Here is a 14,770-nt window from a genome sequence, read left to right on the forward strand (position 1 = left end):
ACATGCCTCCCTAAAGGTAAGCATCCAGGATTGATATTCTAAATAGGCCTCCAGCACCTTGAGGAAGCCAGGAAAAGTCGCTAAACAGCCCCTGCAGGAAAGGCCCCTGTTCTGTCCAGATTTTGGATTTTTGCCTAGGAGGCCCTCCTGCAGTCTTCTCCTTCTCTCCAGCCCCCTGGGCTCCACCTGCTTCCTGCTGCCCTGGGGTTCGCATGTCGCCAACACCGCTCTGGTGGCTGCTTCCTTGAAGTTTGCCTACTGAAACCATTTGGGGTGAACTCTGCCTCCAGATGCCCCGGCAAATACAATGCCCAGTGTCAGAAAGAGTGCCCGAGGCAGAGCGAGTCCTTAGAAAACATCTGTGGAGCTCAGGAACAACTCTCCACATGGCACACTGCACGAGGACTTCGCAAACATTGGCATGCTCTCTCTGCGGTCCAGAGGCAGCCTCTCAGGCCTGACCCACAAGTTGGAGCAAGAGCTGCGCTGCCCCTTGTGCCCAGAGGACCCAATCCCCCCGGCTCCCTGGGGTGGTGGAGCCCTTGGTCAGCGAGTGCAGCAGGAGGAAGCCAGAAGGTGGGGCCACCCCTTGGGGAGGAGTTGGGGCCTCGCCTCCCTTGCTTGTGCTTCCAGCTGTAGGCGGCAGCCCTCCACTCCCACTCTGCAGCAGCGCTAACTGCCTCCAGGCCAGGTAAGTCCAGGCCGTGTGCAGACCACCCAGAGCTCCCTTTCTTTGTGCACTGTAGAGACACAGGGTCAGTGTGGGTCAGGCATGGGGACACACTGGGTGGCACAGGGGTACAAGGAACTAGACACCAAGAACACTTCGGAGAGCTGGGTCCAGCTGAGTGTGCTGCTTTCTAAGCGTGCCCTGGCTGGGTAACTGGAGGGCCTCAGATGGGACTGGCTTGCTCTCGCTGTTTCTCCCTCTGGAAAATGGGGCCCAAACACTGTAAGGGACTCTGCGCACAACACCCTTGCTGACCCCTGCGTGGCATTTCGATCACTGACCCTGGCAGCCAGTCTTCCAGAGGAGCTGCCCAAGACCACACGACTGCACTGGACGCCACCCAGGAAGTTGGCTCCGCAGCCTAGCGCTTACCACTGGGCGGCCTTGTCCCTCACTAATTTTAGATTTCCCTTGTGGCTGTGAGATCAGCGTTCGTAAAACAGCACGGAGCCGGGCGCACAGGGGCTGTTGCTAGGTGGAGTTAACTTGGCCCTTTTCCTGTCTGAGACCCAGATGTTTCGTCCCCAGGGCCACCTCAAGGGGAGCTCACACCCTCTGACAATATCTCCTGCACGGACAGATGCTGCGCCCTGCTGCAAGCAGTGCCAGCGCGGGGTGCCAGTTCACCTGCTGGGCGCCTGGCCACCTCCACAGCCTCTCGGTGCCACCACGCCCCTGGCTGTATGGCCAGCTGTTAGGTGCTTGGAATGGCCTCTCACAAGCAATGAGATGCTGTAGCAATGTTCGTTAAATAAATAAAACGCTTGAGTTTTCAATGTGTGATTCAAGATGGCTTACGCTAAAAGATGGTTTTTGGTGGGCACTTGGGGATGTCTGCGGATGCACAGATGCGAGGAGCCACGTCAGGTCGCCGCCACTCTCTCTGGCTTTCTTTGCTTGGGGCCATCCTGAGCCTCTTGGCCTCCCGAGGAGACAGGGGCCACCAGCAGCTCCGCTGTCTCCAGGCCCCCCCCGCGGCAGCTCCACAGCCTGGAAGAGCGCCTTGCCTGTTGCCCGAGAGCTCAGCCGAAGTCTCCTGAGGACTTTGGTTCCAGCTGTTCGGTTGGGCCCCAGGTGTCTTCTGAGGCACTGTTACGGGCTCTCCTGGATGGAAAACCCAAGCTCTTCTTCCGAGCAGAAGGCATGGGTGGGGGGACACTGGCGGTGGCCACTCTCCCTGCAGCCTGGTCTCTAGAGAAACAGGACCTGAAGGCCCCACGTAAGAGAAGGTACGTGGTGGTGCTGACACGGGTGTGGGGATGGACAGGCCCCGGCTCTGCCACCATCACCCAGCTGGAGAGTCCGCAGAGCCAGCGTGATGCACGCAGACCAGAAGGCCTGAGGCTTGCAAGCTCGCAGTCTGATTCCCAGGCCAAAGGCCCCCGAACGGAGCGGCCTCTGTCGAAGGCCGGCGCACACGTCCAGCAGGAGAGGTGGCCTGCAGCAGCCAGCCTCCTCTGGGCAGCTGCCCGAGCGACTGGGCCACACTGGTGGGAGGAGGTCTTCAGGAGGCTGCTGCTCCAGATGTCACCACCGCGAAAGTGCTCTCGTGGTGCCTCAGCAGCTCCTCCTCAGCCACGTGAGTTGGCAAGTGCAGCCCCAGTCTCCCGGTTTCCCAGGCAGAGAGTACACCCTTCGAGCTGCTTGGGCCCTTCTGGCATTTCCTCGTCTTGCAGAAAAGATTCCAGGAGCCCAGGGCTCTGCTTCCCACTCCCACCTGGGCGAACACCGCTGGGCAGGCACACTCCAGGCGCAGCCCTGAGGGAGCACAGCAGAGCCACCTAGCTGCAGATGCACCGTCCTCCTGGCCCTCCTGGCCCTGACGCCAGGGCCTGAGATCTCTGCCAAGGTCCCCCTGGCCCAGCTGTGCCCAGCGTGGGCTCCCAACAGCAGCGCTGCGCATCCGGAGCAAACCAGCTCCTTGCTGCTTGTGCTGAGGCTGCTCACCGGATGCATAGGCTGGGCCCAGCGAGTCCTGGAAATTCAGATGCCCCAGCCTGCCTGCAGCGCTGCTAAGCAGGAGCCACGCTTCACAAGAGCAGAACATTTGCACACTCAGGTGAGCCACTGCTGGAGCATGTGTGTAAATGCAGGAGGAGGCCAGGCTGGGAGAGCAATCATGACGCCCCCCTGCGGCGATGCCTGTGCCCAGGCAGCACAGCGGGCAGAGGGGCTCGGGGCCAGCTCACCTGACCCAGTGCTGGCCCTCATGGGAAAGCCCTGCTGGTGTGCCCACCTTGACCCTCGCCGCATTCACCAGGGAGCTTCAGGAACACGGGCCCCACAGGACACGTGGCCCGGCCTCTGTGCAGAACACAGACTGCAGGCCACTGCAGCCCACTCGGACATGAATGGGGCAGGTGGTGTCCTTTCCTCATGTTCCAAAGGAAGGCAATGGGATCTGTTCTCCAAATGGTGACGGGACATAATACAACACCAATGATCGATTTGTATTGTTACTATATTATTTAAATATTTATTTTTAGTAAGTGAATTCTCTATCATGACAAACCATGCCTTTTGGTAACAGGTCAGCTGGCAGTCTCTTCCCCTTATGTTAACAGAGCTGCAGGAGCTTGCTTTTTTTTTTTTTTTTAATCTTCTATTTATTCGTTTGGTGCAGGCTCTCACTCTGCAGTTTCCCCAGCACTGGAATTACAGGCATGCACCCCCATGCCCAGTTTTGGTGGCCAGCAGGGTGCAACTGGGGTTCCAGGGCCTGTGTGGCATGCAGTACCAGGGATCAAACTCGGGTCCTTGCACTTTCCAGGCAGACCCTTAGACTGTCGAGCTGTTTCCCCAGCCCAGGAGCTTGCTTTTATTCAGAAATCTTGTGTCATATTCTCTCACTCTTTGATTTTTTTTTCTCTTTTTGTTTTTATTTCTGAAACAAGGTCTCACTATGCAGCCCAGGCTGGCCTTGAACTCACGGCGTAGCCCAGGCTGGCTCGAACTTGTGATGGTCCTGCCTCAGCCTCCCCGGAGCTACACAGGAATGTGATAGAACACCCAACCCGACTTTAAGCCTTGTGTGTGCTTATGTTTTATATAACTTGAGTGGGACTCAGTTGAATCTCTTACATTCGCTGGGACAGCGCTGTCTCCGAGCGTCTGCCTACCTGTGTTGAACGCGATCACTAGCCTTCTGGGACACCAGCAGGGCGCGCGGGTGGCTGCAGTTCTCACCATGGCCACGAGGGGGCGACCTCAGGACTGGCTGTGACCACAGCGCAGGAGGACACTGGGACAGGAATGCGAGCGCATTTTCCGGGTCCCGTTGCTGCCCGGCCCGGAGGTCAGGGCTGCTCTGCTCAGGTGCTGAGCGCCGGGCTGGGGCAGGAGGAGGCTGCGAACGGGGGTGGCAGACGCGGCCGCAGGAGCCGCTGCCTGGCCAGCCTGCTGGCTGCAAGCCCCGTCTCCCGAGGGGCGCGGGGCGGCCGCACGAGAGCTCGCACGCCGGGCTTCGGGCTGGCCGCGGCCGTCCGTGTTCCTCGTCGCTTCGGCTCCGGGCTGCGTGCGCCTCCTCTCCTTCGCGGCCTCTTTCGCGGTCTCTGTTCCCCTTCCTGGCCCTGCCGCGGCGGGTGCTGCCTCCTGTTGGTTCCAGTCGGCACCCCAGAAGGCCCTCCTGCACCCCACTCCTCAGAGCCGGCTGCTGGCCGGTGTCTGCCTTCTTCCTCCACGACACCTTGCCCACGCCGTGTCCTCGGGTGCTCCCGGGGCCCACCGACACCCTTCCCCGCTCGCCCCGCGGCTCCCCGCAGCGGGCTCCGCCTCCTGCTCGGTCCTGCTCCGGGAGTCCTGCGCCCGCGCCCGCCCGCGCTGAGGTTCCGGGACGGCGTCCGGCTCCAGCGCTTCGCGTATGCGGCCGGCCGGAGCGCCCAGGCTTCTGGGCCGGTGATCTGGGACCCTTCTGCAAGCGTCCGTTCCTGCGCACGGCCGCGGCTGGTCGCGACGCCCTGTCCGTGTCTCCTTTCCTCCGTGCTTCCCTCCCTCAGGGCCGTTTCTTCAGCTGTTCTCTCCTGTCACTGACACCTCTCCAGCAGTCAGATGTGTTCCTAGACCTGGCACACCCAGCTCTTGTGGCCAGGTCAGATTTGCACTGCAAGGCCTACTTTTTTGTTTTGTTTTTCCACGGTTGTTACTTTTGACAGCTTCAAGTTCCCTGAAGAAATATATCTCTGTCTGTCTGTCTGTCTATCGATCGATTGATCGATCTAATCTAGCTATCTTTTTGAGACAGGGTCTCTCTACACATTTCAAGCTGACTTTGAACTTACCTTTCAGCCCAGGCTGGTCTCCAACTTTCATCAACCCTCCTGCCTCAGCCTCCTGAGTACTGGGATTACAGACGTGCACCACCGTGCCTGACACCTAAAGGTATTTTCAAGCTTGGTTTTATCCAACCTGACACACTTCCCGTTCATAATCTGGACCTGGCAGTCCTGATTCCTTCAGCCCCGAGGCGCCTGTCTGCCACCCTTGGCGACATGCTGCTGTATGTGCAGGACTACGTGACTCTGAAGCAGCAGGTGGCTGTTCTCTTCTCTCTGTGGCGTTGGCTCTTGCCTCTGGCAGCCAGGTTTCAGGTTCCAGGCTTCTGAGAGGCCTCCACGACCCTGACTGAGGTCTTCCCGGCACGGCTCTGTGAGGCCTCCTCTGAGTTTGACTCATGGCACCTTGAAGAGGTGACCCTTGCGGCCCTCCAGGCCTGAAGCAGCACTGTGCCCGGAGCAGCCCGGCCATCCCTGGGCTTTACAGTGCATTTCAGATGCGTGTGGTTCAGCGAAGTTCCCAGGGTGCCCATCGGTGGCCTTCATGTTCATTGACTGCCTGGGCTCCGCTGTCCCGACACCCTCCTCCTAGTAACCCCTACCGTCCTGCCGACTCTGCTTGTGTGTACATATTGTAAAGATGGGTGTCTACTGCTAAACTGGCCCTGGTGAGCACAGTGAGCCAAAGAATCTGGCCACTGTGACTGGACACAGAAAGCCCGGCCACGTCTTGTTGGCCCAGAGCAGATGCTCAGGAAGTGACTTCTGGACTAACCGAAGGACGGTTGTTTGTGGCGCGCCCGCATGGTTGGCTTGGTCGGCCTGGTCCGCATGGTCTGCCCATGCTCATGAGCAAGGGGCCTTCGCTTCCTGCCCTCACCGTGCTTCTTTTCAGCTCTGCCCCAGGACGCCTGTCTCAGTTGCTCTTCTTTCCTTACCGGGACAAAACACCCAGCACCCAAGACTAAGGAAGGAAAGGTTCACTTAGCTCGCAGTTAGCGGAGGTTTCAGTCCATACCCAGTTGGCTCCAGGGCAGAGCAGCACCTGGCACAGAGCCGCAGTTCATGGCAGTGGCGAAGAGCAAGGAGCAAAAGGAGGGGCGGCGGCTGCGGCTGCCAGCTCACCTCTCACCCCTACTCACACTGTAATGCAGATTCCCCACCCAGGATGGGTGCAGCACTGCACCCACAGCAATCAGCCACAGACTCCAGAAGCTGCCCTGTGACTGCGTGAGGCTCTGGGGGACACAGCCCTAGCATGCTGTGGTCCTTCCTCCCAGTCCAGCAGGCCCATGGGTGTGCGTTCCCGCCCTCCAGAATCCAGGGTCCACCTCTAGCCCCTGACAACCCTCATCAAGCCCAGTGTGAATGTCATCAATCCGCGGCGCCTGGAGGCTGCACACATAGCTGGACATCCCAAGGCCCCATGTGCTGTCATTTATGGCTGCAAACAGTCCCCTCTCATCTGTCCAGCCCAGCACTTTCAGGTCTGGTAGTTGAGGGACTGAGCCTCAGCTCAGTGTACTGTGGGAAGCAGGATTCAATGCCTCCCCTGAAGCCCAGAATTCACCACCCCTTTGGGGTGACCCTGGCCTCCCCCAGGGGGGCTGACACAAACATTGCAGCTCCCACAGAGACACTGCTGTCACAGTACTGCGAGGGGACAGCAAGGGACAAAGCCACACAGCCAGTGTGAAGCCCAGGTCCTCACTCCAGGCCTGGCCCCGGTCCGGACATCACAGGCACTGCCCGGCCGAGTGTGTCACGGTGACACCTGAGCTCGGGGCAGGAGCCAGGTCCACAGCTCTGGGCGGGCCCTGCATCTCTGTCCCACTTACCTCACCACCTTGTTGCCATTCCTCACTGCCTGCACGTCCACCACGCAACCCCCAGTGACATAGGCGGCCAGGTTCAACTCGGAGAACTCTGCCTGGAGAGAGAGCGCACAGAAGGCGGGTGTGTCACACTGGGGATCATGACGACGGCCACGTGTCTGGTGCCCGTGCGTTCCCCACAGCGGGGCTTCACGGCACCTCCACAGGCTGTCAGAGGGACGTGGAGGTGCACAGGGGCCTGCAACATGTCCAAGGTCACACGACTGGTGGAAGACAACATCGCACTGAGCCCCCAGGTCTCTGGCCCCTCACTGTGTGTCCCACTCCTGTCATTTCTGACGGGGGGCGGGGAAGAAGCCACCCAGCTCCACAAGTGCAATACCAAACCCCGTCATGGCACATTTACGACAGAAGTCTGCTGCTTGGGGCCACGTGGCACTGTGGTGGCTCCGAGGCTCAGGGTCACAGCACCTCCTCCAGGTGGCTGTCTGGTATCCCCCTCCCCGCCTGGGGGTCCGGGAGAAGCTGGTCTGTGCCCTTCCAGTCACCTGAGAGAGTCAGGATACAACCCAGGTACAGGAGTGAAGTCACCTCCCAAGGGTCTCCGGGAATCTGCCAGTTCTTTTCAGGGTGGCTGTGACTTTAATGTGTATGTGGAGCTGTATTTTCTGCTAGTTGGTTGCGAAGCAGAAAGGGAAAGAACAAGGGGAGGGAAGAGGGGAAAGGGGAGGGGAGAGGGAGGGAGAGGGAGGGGGGAGAGGGATGCAGAGGGATGCAGAGGGAGGGAGAGGGAGGGAGAGAAAGAGAGAGAAAAAGGAGAGAGAGGGAGAGGGAGGGAGAGGGAGGGAGAAGAAGGAGGCAGAGGGATGCAGAGGGAGGCAGAGGGAGGGAGAGGGAGGGAGAGGGAGGGAGAGGGAGGGAGAGAAAGAGGGGGGAGAGGGAGAGGGAGGGAGAGGGAGGGAGAGGGAGTGGGGAGAGGGATGCAGAGGGATGCAGAGGGATGCAGAGGGATGCAGAGGGAGGGAGAGGGAGGGAGAGGGAGGGAGAGAAAGAGGGGGGAGAGGGAGAGGGAGGGAGAGGGAGGGGTCACCAGGAAAGACGAGACCTGTCCACAGCCCCGGTCGGAGGCTGGAGGCCCCCACCCTGTAGCACTAGTTTCTTCTCTTCCCGGGTATCCCTATCTCCTCCCCACCCTCCATGCCAGCCCTGCACCCCGTGCTCCCCGCTAGGACACCATCCTGCAGGTGCACACGCACATGGGCAAGCTTGTTCAGACCTGATTGCCTCTTTGACCAGCCATCTCCAACAAGGCCGCCTTCTGAGGATCCAGAGAGCCGCATGAGCAGCACAGGAGTTTGGGGAGGTGACAGGACCTGTACTGCTGTCACCTGCAGGACACAGATCCCACTGGAGCCTGTGCACAGCAGGGCCAAGGCCATTTCCGGGTCGTAACACAAACGACTTCCTGCACGCATGAAGCACTGTGTGCCGCGAGGGCCCTTAATCTTCAGGTGTCCAGACAGGGACTCCAGGCAGGAGCCAGCCACCCGGGCAGCACTGCACCAGGGCTGCAGGTCCCGGGAGTGGGATCCACCCTGGAGCCTGGCTCCTCGCCCTTGCACCCCACTGCCGCATAGTTCAGCTTGGGTGTTTTAGGGACTTAAAAATAACCTGGTTAAAGAGAAAAATGAGTTTACAAGGATGGGAACTTCCTTTCACACCCCCCAGGCATCGCCCCTGGAGCCACTAGCAGCAGTCACGAGCAAAGGCCCGAGCCCTCTTGCAGCACTACAGCTGGCGGGTGGAAGAGGCTGCTCTTAAGGAGTCCTCGGAGTCAGAAATGGTGTTGGTGACAACCAGCGGCGACTGTGTCGGATGCCTCCCAGTTCAGCCCATCACGTTCGTAACCCTGACGGCAGGACCACAGAGGACCGCAGAGGACCGCGGTGCTCTTGTGTGTGGCCCGGAGAGGAAGCAAGAGGAGCTGCAAGCAGGAGGGCTGGCCAGCACAGCCACGAGGAGCAGCCCCTCAGCAGCAGACCCAGGGGCTGTCTCCCCGCCTGGACAGGAGAAATTCCCTGGAAGAAGACGCCCTCAGCCCAGACACCAGGCCAGAGGCTCACCTCGTGCCGCTCTGACCATGGTTTGCGGGCCAGCAGGAGGGGCAGGTCGGGTCCCAGAGCAGCGAATGCGTGCTGTGGGGTGAGGGGCCTGGGTCAGCACCAGAATTATCAGTCTCCCTGAGGTCTCCCGCTCGAGCTCACCTTTGACCACAGGCCTGTGGGCTTCGACTGTGTGGGCTGTGGCACCCTCCTCAGAGGTACACGGCGGGCACAGGGAGTGGAAAGACGTGCCCTCCGGAGGTCACGCCCAAATGCGAGCTGCCCTTCAATCTGCTGCTCCGAGTCCCGCGTCCACACTGCTAAAGTCAGAGACAATGTGTGGGCAGTACTCGAGCCTCACGGGTCACGGCTGCGTGTGCGACGGGGTTGGGTGGGACCCAACCTGTCCAAAGCTGAGGAACAAGTGTGTGCCACCACTTGTGGTGTCCTCGTGGGAGCAAACTGAGGCATCAAGATGGTGTGGACAAGGGCCAGGGCGGTACGTGTCTGTCCGTTGCTAGTGAGCAGGAAAGCCCTCAGCAACAGCCCCAGCCACTAACTGCTGCAAAGAGGACGCAGGCAAAATGACCGTGACTGCTGCGGAGAAGACCGGGCGGGAAACGTGGCCCAGAGGTCTTGTGAGCCGAGGACCCAGAGCTCGGGTCCAGGGCACAGAGCCGCACAGAAAGACCCCTCCCAGGGGAAGCTCCGTGGCCCTTGGCTGGTTACTGATCTATGCAGGAAGGGAAGGAAGTGCCTCTGGGCCTGGCAGGAAGCCGGAAACCACGGCTCTGCGATCCGCTGGCCCCCCGGGGCTGGGGAGTCCTTCATGGGGTCAGGGGGTGAAGCCTTCTCCTATGAATGGGCACTTAAAACAGTAATGAGGCCACACTAACCCTGCCTGGGGAGGGGCAGGGCCAGTAGCTCGCCACTGTGCCCCGGGCTTGCTCAGCCCAGATCTGAAGGTTTTGATTCCCAGGAGCCCCTTGCCCCATTTTAAACTGCAAGCCTCATGTCCTGGGAATCTCTGTGGTCCCCGGCAAGCTACTGTGACTGATTATTGTCTCTAACTCTGTCCCAAGAGGCTTAAAAGCAAGCTGTGAATGGCTCAAGCCTATCCAAATAACTTCACAGGAACACAGCAAGACCTGGCGCACAGCGCTCACAATGTAAAAGTTAGGAAAACTGGTCACAGATAGCGAGGGCAGGAGAGGGGCCGGAAAAGACGGTGCTAACAAGCGGAAGCCTGTCAACAGGAGCAGTCCCAGGAGTGAGGGGTGGCAGCAAGCTGAACAACTCCGAGAAACACCCTTCGTGCTTTCTAGAGCATGAGGGGGACGTGAGTGTGTGATGAGGCGAGAGGAGAAAAGTATTGTTTCAAGTAGAAAACCGAACCTGCAGACATCACAAAAACAACGTCTGGGAAAGGAAGCACCTGGCAGGGCTGCAGCCAGCTCAGCAGTGCAGAAGGAAGTGCTGGTGTGCACGGAGGCAAGGCACAAGCACACCCAAAGCGAAGCAGGAGGCAGAAGCTCTGAAACAATACTAGAGCCTCCGTGAGCACGGACCACTAACAAAGTCTACAATACCAAAAGAAAAAATAAAACCATGCCAGCCTGGAAGAGTTCCCAAAAGGCTCTTTGCTAACAACAGTAGAGACGTTTCCAAACAAACGTTTGACCTGATTGCAAATCCCAGAAGTTCTGTAGGCAGCGACCCCTCTACCAACACACACAGACACGCACGTGCACGCACGCACACACACATCACTAGATACGGCAAGCATGAGGGTATATATAAATCATTTTGTTCGAAAACCTTCATAAAAGATAATTAGATGTTTAATGAAAAATGTAGCACTGTATGCTAGGAATTTATAGCACTTGAAGAGTAAAATTGCATCACAGGGACCCAAAGTTGGGGCTGGGAGCATGTCACCCAGCATGTGACATGGGATAGCCTAGCTGAACCCTGCTGTCGCTGTTAGATGAGTAGGCTGCGGGCCCCAGAGCAGTGCCTCAAAAGCAGAGGTAGAGAGGGACGAGATCCACATGCGGCTGGCACAGGCTGCATGCTTGCAGCGTGACGCTCTGTGGTACTGTCCTGCGCGTAATCAGTCCCCAGATCCAGAGGGACTGGCCCAGAGCCGGGAGCCCTCACCCTCGCCTGTTGCTGCCAACCCCGCCGCAGCAGCCTCGTCACGGAGAGCGCTGCAGCTCCGTCCCTGCAGCCTAAGAGGACAGAGCCTCCCGCGCCACCTCTGGTGCCCGCCTTCTTCCACTCGCCTCTCTGTCCCTGAAAGCATCCGTGATGTGGGGCAGAGCGGTCCTCGCTTTTTATTTCCTTGCTGTGTTTGCTACCTGCATATATAACAATAGCGATGTAAGTAATAATGTATTTATTCTTTCTGCTCGAGGTGGACACCAGGATCTTTTAGGCAGCGGATCCTAAGACCAGAGCTGCTAGGTACACCGCCACGCACCTCTGGTGGTGGAGGGACTCGGCTGCTTCCTGGGGACACAACTTGGCGCAGCCCTGCAGGGTTGCAGGCAGGCGGCTGCTTGCCCGTAGAGAACAGCAATGAAGAATTCTCCAAGTTCACACGCCCACGAGCAACAGGAGAGCTTCCGCTGCCCGGAGCGCCCGCATCCCGCGGAGCTGCCCGTGATGTCAGTCTTCGCTGCCCTTGCAGGTTCGTGCACCGCTGCTTCGGCTTGCTTTTCTTCGCTGGCTAACGACCCTCCGACAATGTCCCTTTCTTACATCCATCTTGTGGTTTTGTTTGTGCCTCTCTATTACTTGGTAAGGAGAATTAAAAATATGTTATCAATAGACTTCTTGTTGAGTATATTAGTTGCAAATATCTGCTTCCATTCTGTGGATTTTACTTTCACAATTTTTAAAGACTACACACATATCTATGAAGTAAATTAAATTAATTCTTTTTTTGAAACAGGTTCTCACTATGTAGCTCCGGTTGGCTTCAAACTCATCACATAGCTTCGGTTGGCCTTCAATTTGCAGTGATCCTCCTCCCTCAGCCTCCCAAGTGCTGGGATTACAGTTTAAGAGGTTCTTACAGGGGAATGTCTTTACTGTATTTTTCTGACACTTTTGCCTGTTACACAATGGCGCCTTCTCCAGCGCTTCCTGCTCGAAGCCTTGCTGTTTACAGGTCACAATGAAGTCTGTGAACCCACCAGGATCAACTTGTTAAATATGCGAGGGGAGACGGGGCAAAGGCTGAACCCTCCCGCGGAACCCCCGCTGTCCCGGCCGCGCACCCCGCGCTCCATCCCGGGCCTCTGTCCCTAAACACTCTGCTCTTTTCTGCGCATCTGCTGTCTCTTCCGGAGCCTGTCAGGCCGTCGCAGGGGCCAGCAGGGCCGAGAGCCTGGACGTGAGGCGGCGCCACATTCCAAGTGGGAAGAAACCCAAACCAGCCCTGGACAGCTGGCAGAGGACCACGAGGACCACCCGCTCTTGTCCTCACCACGGCGTCAGCCTGAAAGTCTCCCTCGCAGGCTCTGTCCCAAGGGGCCGGACACATGCCACCCTGTGGCACAGCTGACCACGCGGTGTGCTCTTCCATCCTTGTTCGTGTCACAGCACGGGCCGGGTGGCCCCGCCCTAAGGAAGGGCACTCAGCCACGGCCATGGCCAGGCTCCTCGCCACGCAAATGAGCTTCGAGCTCAGGCCTCAGATCCGGGAGTGCTCGGAGGGGGGCGCCGTGAGGAGCGGACGGCGCACGGGTGCCGTGCTGCCCCAAGACTCAGGCATGCATGGGTGGGCTCGGGATAGCCGGGAGAGGGGGCGCGCCGTCCTCCCGTGGCTCCTCCTCCACTCGGCTTCACGCCGGGCGCTGGCGACCACAGGGGTTTTGCCTTGGGACCAGCTGACCGCGGACTTGGTCCCCTGCACTGTGAGCCGCCCGGAACCCCGCCCTCTGTAAGCTGTGGGGTCAGGTGCCGTGTCCAAGCCTGGGGGCGCCCCAAGGCCCAGTCTCAGACCAGTCCTACACGAGGTTAGCTTAACTGTTCCACCGTGCAGACACCTTGCGCCTGCTGTCTCACTTGCGTTGTTTTTGCCTGTTTGTTACTATCAGGGGCAGGTAAGAGCTTGATTCCTTTATTTTCAACAGAAAAAAAAATCCCACACTGTACTGCTCTGGGAAGCAAAGATTACTGGTGTTTAATTTAGACTGTCAAGATTCTGCCTGGGGAGAGAAAATGTCTCATATTCATAGGCCATGACCCGAGGCCAGCTCCATGTGACGGGCCATGCACAGCGCAGAACGGCTCTTCCTATTTTGTTGTTGTTGTTTTAAAGAGAATAAAAAATAGTGGAAAACCCCATTAGAAATAACAGGATTTCCCTAAGCAAAATAATAGGAATCCAACAATGCTTGTTCTACTGCATATAGTTGTCTTCAGATTAGTTTTTCAGATGACCAGATATAAGCATGCAAAATTGGTCAAAAAAGTTTTAAAAACTTAAAGAGAAAAAAGTTAAGCATTTATGGCTCCTTTTAATAAATCAGCAGAAACTAGCAGTACAATTATCCAAGATACTCTTTCCTTCTTTTCTGTCCTTTCCCTCATTCCTGTTTTCCTTCCTTTTGAACAGATTCTTTCCCTGTCACAGGGCTGCTGTACCTTTCAGCTCTTATTTACTCTTGCAAGTTCTCACACTAGCGGGACAATACAGTGTTTACTCACACAGATCTGATGTATTTCACTTATGACTCTGGTCTCTAGTTGCATCTACTTACCTATAAAAGCCTTGAGTTTATCTTTTTTATTGCTGAGTAATGCTCCATTGTATACAAATACCACATTTTTTTTTATCCGTTCCTCAAATGATAGGCATTTGGGTTGGTTCTAAGATTTAGCTATGACAAATCGCCCATTTGTCATTTTTTTGAGACAGAAACTCACTATATAGTCCAGGTTGGCTTTGAGCTTGCAGTGATCCTCCTACCTCAGCTTCCCAGTGCTGGGATTAAATTTAGGCATGTGCCCAGCTAGCCTGCTATTTTTCTACTCTGGTGAAAACCAGTTGGGGAGGATTTCCAACACTGTTTCAGATGATAACTGAAAAATACTGGACTAAAATTTTCTGTTTACATAAAAATTTTATTAAACATGTACACAAAATAATTAAAAAATAGTAGAAAAAGGCTGGTCTTGAAATTCTGGGTAGCAGGATAAATCTTGGATTTGATACTGACCTAGTGTGTGGTGTTAGAAACCCTCCCACTCTTTCTCCTCTTTAATTCTCTTCATCTTTAAAATGAAAGAGCTATCAGTTGGGTCAGCTACTCGTGGTCCCTTTTTAAGTTCATACTTCTTTCACTGTTCTGAGCACGCCCTCGCTATGGACCATGCTGCAACTCCAAAGAGCCTCCCTTAGAGGTCTGCCTGGGGGCAGAGGCCCAAGGCGGCTGCTTTCCAGCTTCCAGCCTGCAGCTACTCAGGAACCAGGAAGGGGACAGGGGATGAGGAAGAGCCCGGCACAAGGGAGCCATCTCGACCCGGCCCTCACCACTCACAGACCACGAGGCTGCTGCAGACGGAGCTGTGGACTCCCCTCAGGAGCACCAGCTTCCGCGTGCGCTCAGCTTCCCTGCTTCCTTGGGGCTCTTGCAGCCAGGAGAGACCCACCACAACAGATGCGTGAGCAGCAATTTCAAATGAAGCATTGTAGAGAGCCCATGCCGCGAATCGCGGCTTCAGAACCAAAACTCCTAGGGACCATTGGGTGAGGCCTGCTGCAGCCCTTGAAGCCTGCGCTAGATTACCCCTCCCACCGAGTGTGCCAAGATGGCGCTC

General features: G+C 57.2%; 1 protein-coding gene across 1 annotated transcript in view; it reads right to left on the minus strand.

The window, feature by feature from the left end:
• The window catches only part of Syn3 (synapsin III), a 317,531-nt gene that overhangs the window by 225,019 nt on the left and 77,742 nt on the right, over nucleotides 1-14,770 (minus strand). The window contains exon 4 of the mRNA XM_004623869.3: nucleotides 6,840-6,931. Within this exon, the coding sequence (XP_004623926.1) occupies nucleotides 6,840-6,931 (92 nt within the window). The remainder of the gene's footprint in view (nucleotides 1-6,839; nucleotides 6,932-14,770) is intronic.

This window comes from Octodon degus, unplaced genomic scaffold (genome assembly GCF_000260255.1).
Source record: "Octodon degus isolate 3935 unplaced genomic scaffold, OctDeg1.0 scaffold00004, whole genome shotgun sequence".
Lineage (NCBI taxonomy): Eukaryota > Metazoa > Chordata > Mammalia > Rodentia > Octodontidae > Octodon > Octodon degus.